The sequence below is a fragment of the Nicotiana tomentosiformis genome, chromosome 8 (genome assembly GCF_000390325.3).
Source record: "Nicotiana tomentosiformis chromosome 8, ASM39032v3, whole genome shotgun sequence".
NCBI lineage: Eukaryota > Viridiplantae > Streptophyta > Magnoliopsida > Solanales > Solanaceae > Nicotiana > Nicotiana tomentosiformis.
Genome location: NC_090819.1, coordinates 107,383,076 through 107,391,284, shown reverse-complemented (window position 1 = coordinate 107,391,284; position 8,209 = coordinate 107,383,076). Strand labels below are relative to the sequence as shown.

Sequence of the window (8,209 nt, the reverse complement as noted above, 5' to 3'; positions counted from 1 at the left end):
AAAGCAAAAAAAGGAACTGACCAAGTCGAGGAAAGACAAAAATGCTCGTTTTGGGTAACAGTGAAAACAAAGAATGATGCTTTCTAGAATATACTCTTTAATGATAAGAATGTAGGTCCCACCAAAAGATTTTGTGAAGTCATAAAGGGTATTGGGCCCACGCGCCTAACTCTGAAAGCAAGGAGCGTGTGGACAGATCATACAGCCGTCCAAGCCGACTGGTGGAAGTAAAGAACAAGCATCATTGACCCAATGCTGGCGGCTGCCTATTATCTTCTGTCAATGGGTTCAATTAGTCTTTGTAAATTTGAGAGAGGAAAAAGAAGTGAAGGAAAATTGTTCTTTTCTTTTCATGTTTGACAGAGTTAAAAAGAGAGCAAAGAAGTAAAAAGCTTATGTGCCTTTATGACTTTATCTTGGATTAAATATGTCAACTCGCGTAGAGAGTACTTGCCATCTTTCTTTCCCATACTTTTACGTAGATTAAGCTAGCGTCTGTCCATATATTTTCAAATTTATTTTGACAAATCTAATTTGGATGAAGTTTAGTTTGAAGATGAAAATGTATTTGGACATAAATTTTTAAAACATATTCCACTTTTTTTTATAAAAAAAATATGAAACATGACTTATACCCACAAGTTCTAAAAACTATCACAAATACGCATCAGTGCCTTTATCAATAACATTCATTATATTATCGCAAACCATAGTCCTGAACATAAATAAATTTGGTACAAAATTATCATTTTTATAATAAACTACATAATACACTATCAGATGACTGAGAAGACGAAACAACATTTGAGTAAAATAATAAATGGTTGGCTCATTTATAAAATATAAAAGTTTGGGGCAATTTTTAAAAAATATAATAGTGATATTTTGGGCTTGAGCTGGTTTTGGGAATTTGGGTTTTAGAAATTTGCCAAAATGTAGATAAAATCTATGGCCAAACATGTATTTGCCAAAAAAACTCAAATATATTTTGGCAAAATCTATGGCCAAACGGGTCCTAATAGTCGGTTTGACTAAACTTTTAAAATCAATATATTTTGAAAAGTTTTTTCTCAAAAGTATTTTAAAAACAAGTATTTTGATAAAAAACAATTTGTGTTTGACTAATTAATTTGAAAAGTATTTTTGAACAATACTTAATGTTTGGCTAGCTTTTAAAAAGTACTTTTGAGAGACTTTTTTTTCTTCTCAAAAATTACTTGTGCTTCTACTCAAAAGTTCTTTTTCCTTCTAACTTCAATTCTAGGGAAAAAATATGAGTTTTTGGCCAAAATTATCCCTTATCTTTAAGGGTAAGTTTAACTTTGTCCTCCAAATATAACTTTGAGCACCAATTGTCCTCTAAGTTTACAAAAGTTTAGCATCTTTAGTCCAAGTAACAAAAATAAAATATTCGTTAGAAAACTAATAGCAACATGTAATCTGCACATGATACTTTTCACCTCCAAATCAGTTATCGCCCTTTTCTTTCAAGAATTGTTCGGCTGAAAATTACAACTTTCACAGTTCCGCTGGATTCAAACAAGACCAGATTGCGGGCAAGACCCAGATAGCGTATTAGCTTCAGTAGAACAATTCTTTAGAGTTCAAACTCAAAATAATATGATCAGATAATTATGGTGCTCGCACCCAGCTATACCCCTAATTGGGAAGGTCAACTAGGAGTATGTATAATGGCAGTCAACGCATTAAAAAATCTTTATATTTGCGATTGCTACATTTAAGTGTCAGTCTATAAACTTCATATATTTTGATTTTCTCTCATCTACTTGCATTTTGAAAAGCATTACTATATTCACTTGAAGAAGAAAACATCAATTGTTAGAAAAATAATCGAATTTTTTTACCCATGCATCACAAAAAAGGACGATGCTGGAGGCAGGGGACCTCGTTCCTATTAGTTCTGACGACATAGTTAAAAGCCCTTTTTGAATCCGAAACTTACAACAATGTCATTCTTAACCATTACTCCCCATTTTACGCTCAATCAATAAGCCACCACTCCGCGCAGTGTAATAAACAACTTTCCAAGCTTAAATCGGCCATCTAGCTTGTTTGAATCCGCTGGAAGTAATAATTTTCTCCGGCAAAAAAGTTGGCAACCGACTGATTTGGGGTGAAAGAGAGCTGGATTTTAAAAAAAAAAAAGTTTCACGTGCAATTGAGTCATAGCTTGGTTAGTTTTCTAATGAATGTTGTGTTATCTGTTACTTGGACCAAAGGCGCTAAACTTTTACAAATTTAGAGGACAATTGACGCTCAAGATTATATTTAAAGAATAAAGTTACATTTACCCTTAAAGATAAAGGATAATTTTGGCTAAAGTGTTGTAATTCATTAAGAGCCCGTTTGGACATAAAAAAAATTTGCTTTTTTTCGAAATCAGTGTTTGTCCATGAAATTTTCAATTTTCACTTGAATATGAATTTTGAAATTTTTCGGAAATTTGAAAAACTCCAAAAAGTTATTTTTAAAAATTTTCAGTCAAATTACTCACAAAACTTCAAAAACAATCCAAAATAATATTCATGTCGAAACACAACTCTAATTTTCAAATACCATTTTTACTTGATTTTTTTTTAAATTTATTTTAGAATTTTAAAATTCTTATGCCCAAACGCCCACTAAGTTATAAATCCCGATGGAGCCGTACGATCATAAACAAGATATGTAAACTTACTTTATTTTTGTTGTATTTCATTTCGGATTTGCTCTGCTAAAATTTAAGGGGCAAACTGTGAGAGTGACGCGCCATAGTTTGAAAGTGAGGGTAGAGGGCGTTGACGTTCAACAGAGGAAAGCCAGCAAATATGGAACCCTATTTGCAGGGGGAGACGAATTTTAAACATTTCCATTTCCTCCCATTTCTCATTCATTGCCCGCCGTTTGTTTCGTATTCTGACACACACCCAACTAAACCCTTAAGAAAGTTTGTTCCTTTTCAGCTCTTCCTTTCTTTCTAGACACCAAAAATCTCAAAGCTGCTCTCCTTTTGTGTTTCTTTCTTATCACTTTACTCTTCAATCATCAATCTTTGAATCCTAATTTTCTGTGGGTTGATAGTTTTTACGTCTATTTGGAGGTAATTTTTTATTCTCTCTCTTTTTTTCTTTTTTTTTCATTTACTTTATTGTGATTTATAATTATTGAGGTCACATTTCTGCTATGTTTTTGTAAATTTCTGGTATCAGAATTATATCAAGTGACTACCAGCTGATATTGTTTTTTCCTCTATTCTTGCAAATAAATATTTTATTGAGGTGGATTTTATATTAGATATGAAATCTCTGATTAAGTTCACTTTCTGCTGAATCAAAAAGATGGTATTTTGATTCATGTCTATGAGTTCTTGATTGAATATCTTAGGTTAGTTTTTGAACTGTAGCTTTAGCCTTCTGATTTTAGCTTGATTGCTTTGTTATTTGGTTGGTTTTGTTTGGTTAAATTGATTATTGATGTGTATTGTTTGCTGCTTTTAGGACTAAATCAAAGTTCTGAAGCTTTGATTTTGGACTCTTGTTGAGGTAGATACCATGGGGAAGCCCACTGGGAAGAAGAAAACTCAAGTGGCATCAAAATCTAGTGATGCAAATGTGAAACATGGTAAATCTGTTCCAGAGCGTACCTCTAAAGCGATCGATGAGGACACTGCTGTATTCATCAGTATGTCTCAAGAATTGAAGGAAGAAGGAAACAGGCTCTTTCAGAAACGCGATCACGAGGGTGCTATGTTGAAGTATGAGAAGGCTCTCAAGTTGCTTCCCGGGAACCATATTGATGTTGCCTATTTGCATACTAACATGGCTTCTTGCTATATGCAAATTGGCCTTGGCGAATACCCAAGAGCAATAACCGAATGCAACTTGGCGCTTGAAGTTGCTCCAAAGTATAGTAAAGCTTTGTTGAGGAGAGCCAAGTGTTATGAGTCATTGAATAGGCTTGAGTTGGCTTTAAGAGACGTGAACCGTGTTTTGAGTATTGAACCAAATAATTTGACTGCATTGGAGATTGCAGACCAGGTTAAAAAGGCAATGGAAGAGAAAGGTCTGAAAATTGAAGAAGTAGTATTACCCCAAGAATCTGTTGAGCCCCCTACTGCTCCAGTTTCTACTAAGGTTGTGAAGGATAAGTCGAAAAAGAAGAAGAGCAACAAATTTGACAGAAAGAAAGTTTTGGAAGTTGAGGAAAAGAAGGTTGAGGAGGTCGGAGAAAAGAAGGCTGAGGACAAGGTGGTCGTGGAGGAGAAGAAAAGTGTTAAGGAAGAAAAGACGGTGACGAGAACAGTCAAATTGGTACTCGGGGAGGATATTAGATGGGCACAATTACCTGTTGGTTGCAGTATTAGACTGGTGAGAGACATAGTTCTAGATCGATTTCCAAACTTGAAGGGTGCACTTATCAAGTATAGGGATCAAGAAGGTGACCTGGTTACTATCACTACTACTGATGAGCTTAGGTTGGTTGAATCGTCTGCTGGTTCTCAGGGTTCTTTGAGACTCTACGTTGTAGAAGTTACTCCAGATAAAGAACCTGCATACGAGGGAATGAGTGGTGAAGAAGATGTGAATTCCAGCAGTAACAAATCAACTATAGTCACAGAGGATGGACATGTTGAGAAAGAAAGGGAACTGAATAAAGGGACAACTTGTGTTGAAGACTGGATTGTCCAATTTGCAAGGATTTTCAAGAATCATGTCGGCTTTGATTCCGACTCATATCTGGATCTTCATGAGATAGGTATGAAACTATACTCTGAAGCTGTAGAGGACACTGTTACAAGTGAAGAAGCACAAGAGCTTTTTGAAATCGCTGCAGCTAAGTTCCAAGAGATGGCAGCTTTGTCTTTGTTTAATTGGGGAAATGTTCATATGTCTAGAGCAAGGAAACGGGTATACTTTACTGAAGAGGGTTCTCGGGAGTCTATATTGGAACAGGTTAAATCTGCATATGGATGGGCAAAAAAAGAATATGAAATGGCAGGAAGTAGGTATGAAGAAGCTCTTAGGCTCAAACCAGATTTCTATGAAGGCCTTCTTGCAGTTGGTCAACAGCAGTTTGAACAAGCAAAACTCTCCTGGTACTATTTGATTGGAAGTAAAGTTGAGTTAGAGACAGGGACATGTGCAGAGATCTTGGAGCTCTATAACAAGGCTGAGGATAGTATGGAAAGAGGAACCGAAATGTGGGAAGAGCTGGAAGAACAGCGTCTTAATGGACTCTCCAAAAATGAAGAATATAAAGCACTGTTGCAGAAAATGGGATTGGATGATCTACTAAAAGATAAACCGGCTGAAGAAGCTGAAGAGCAGGCTGCAAGTATGAGGTCTCAGATTTACCTCTTATGGGGTACCATACTCTATGAACGTTCCGTGGTGGAATTTAAGCTGGGATTACCAACTTGGGAAGAATGTTTGGAGGTTGCAATGGAAAAGTTTGAGCTAGCTGGAGCATCTCAAATTGATATCGCGGTTATGATAAAGAACCACTGTTCCAATGAAACTGCTCTTGAAGGTATAATGTTAACAATTTTTTTTTATTTATATTTTGCTACTTTACATAATTTTCTTAATGCTGAATTAAGTGATATCATTTTCTTTACCATCTTGCGCCTCTTTCTCCAGGTTTCAAGGTTGATGAGATAGTACAGGCATGGAAAGAGATGTATGATACTAATAGGTGGCAGACTGGGGTGCCAGCTTTCAGGCTAGAACCATTATTCCGTCGTCGTGTTCCGAACCTCCATACTGTCTTGGAAAATCTTTAAGTTGATATATCTTTGATGATCATTGCATAGGAGCAAAGGATATATGCATTGCCTCTTCAATTTTGTGTGGCTATTGTTGCCAAATCAATAGGTCAGTCAGCCTTTCCAATTTCTTGGTGTTTTACAGCAAGTTCTTTATCCTTTACATGCTAGCATGACTTAATTATTTTAAAAGTGCTTGAAGCACATTACGATTGTGGTAAGATAATTTTGCTGTCTATTCTGTCCTCGCTTAGAACTATTACGCAAAAACCATAAGAATGTAAACTCAAATTGTAGGGAGGAGTAAGGGAAGCAGAATATTTGGGAGATACATGTTACTCGGGGGTAGGATGTCAATTTATGTGAAGTTTCTCTTTCTTAAATTGATACATGTTAGTTGTTACTCGGGGTAGGATGTCAATTTATGTGAAGTTTCCTTTTCACCAAATACCCTTGACCAAATTAGATTTCATGCAATATAACAACAGCCTCTCCTAGAACCCAAGATAATCTTCCTTAAGGGTGAAAAAAATAGCTTATCATTATTCAATACTTGTTCACAACTACTAGACTGCAAAATGATTCGCACTTCAGGGTATAGCTTTGTTATGATGTTATCCATCCCATGTGGAATGGTTAGGGAATTCTTCAGTTTATTAGTCTTCCTTAGCTGACGACTTGAAAGCTTTGGTTCTTCAGACTGAAATCTGACAACTTGTCTAGGATAGCAGTTGGAACCGTGCTATTCACCAACAGGTATATGAGGAAGGTGAACCTGAGTGCCCTATGTTGTCTTAGACTGACTGATTATCATAGTTTTGGCCTGATGAAGATGTCAGAGTTGACAAGTGATTCACATGGTTAGAATGAGTTCACCAAGTTCCCGGCAGCAGGAATACTGTATTTATTCCTTATCAAAAAGAATGAGTTCACCAAGTCTCTGTTTTCTCTTTAGGTTTGGGTTTTTCAGAATCTGCCTGATAGAAAATTAAAGGATTTTGTTGCTCTGACAACTAGCTATATATCCTTTATCGACATGTTGTAATTGTTCGATTGAACTTTATCTAATTAAGGTTTTTGCATTAGCTCTTTCTGGGGGTGTATTTGAAAGCAAGACTATGGCCATGTTTCTATCATACTGTTCTAATTTAGGACGGGAATTTTGTTAGAAGATTGTAACTTTTATAGGTTTGCTTTTCCTGGTAAGTGCTTTTATAGGTTTCTTTTTCCTTAGTAGAATAAGAATAATAATCTACTAAAGATTAGGGCCTATGAAGATCCTAGACATTGTCTCCCAACTACTTCACTACGTGTAGACCAAATGATAAATCTTATCCTCTAGTGCTTTTGGTTGTAGACAAGATGATGAACTGTTTCCCTAGCTCTTATATTGCTCATCCACTAGGGGCTTCTCACCATAATTGTCCAGCATATTTGGAGAGCGCTATAGATCCTTGAAAATGACATGACTAGCATGGCTCTTTTTTATCTAGACTTATCAAACATGATCTTATACTTTGCCAGCAAATGAGTGCTGAACCAGTAATTAGGACTTTAAATTGTCCTTTATCTGAGTTATCCCTTTTTTTTATATATAAAAATTCCTCAGTTTGAGGTTCTTGAAGATGCCAAACTAAGGAAAATCATAAGACTTTACTGTTTTAGGTGGTTTGCGTGGTGCCTGACGAAAAACCTTTGTCAGCTAACATCTGTCTTAGCTAATTTGGATTCAATCATGCAGAGTTTGGTGGTTCAGTTGGCACTAGATTGTAGAAAACTTATTTGTCATGATCTATCTTATACTGAATTTCAGCCACAACCATCTGTGTGTAACTTTAGAAACGTCGTGTGCTTGTTATTTTATCTGCAGAAGTGGATTGTCATTTGCATTGGTGTTGTTGGTAGAGAGTCCATTCGAAAATACTCTCTGGTGTATCAATAATTAAAGTCACATGCATTTTCACTGTAAACGTACTCCAAAGTCCAAACTGATGCTTAATCTGCTTACTAACTCGATTTTCTCATGTTCTCTGCAGGTTCTTTTTTGTGAATTATTTCTTCATGATCAGTTTTTTGCTTCGGGAGCAAAGAGCCGAGTGTAACAAGTTACTCTGTTGAATTTTGAACACATTGGTTTGTTTTAGATGTGATTGTGAAGGTCTCTGTATCATTCAAATTCATTGGTTATTTGGTTTTGGTCATTCATCATCACAAAGCCCACCCAAAGTAGGGTCTTTGTGATTTGCATTATTTGCATTCAATTTTGGAGTATAGCATTATTTGTAAGATTGTTGTTGTTTGAATTAGAAAATTGTATGTTCATTTGTTTCCTTCGTAGACACAAGTTGTACAATTGTTTGTTAGAGATACTCCTTTCTGTATTCCCTTTCCAAGCCAATGTATAATATATTTGTCCTGGCTCCGGTGGATATCTATTATCTCCCA

The 8,209-nt window shown here is 35.8% G+C and overlaps 1 protein-coding gene across 1 annotated transcript; it reads left to right on the top strand.

Annotated features, from left to right (window-relative positions):
* Positions 1 to 2,728: 2,728 nt before the first annotated feature.
* LOC104085006 (protein PHOX1) lies at positions 2,729 to 8,209 on the top strand. The gene is made up of 4 exons (XM_009588971.4): positions 2,729 to 3,100; positions 3,498 to 5,529; positions 5,640 to 5,873; positions 7,801 to 8,209. Exons 2-3 carry the CDS (start codon positions 3,552 to 3,554, stop codon positions 5,780 to 5,782), a joined length of 2,121 nt encoding a protein of 706 aa, XP_009587266.1. The 5' UTR covers positions 2,729 to 3,100; positions 3,498 to 3,551; the 3' UTR covers positions 5,783 to 5,873; positions 7,801 to 8,209.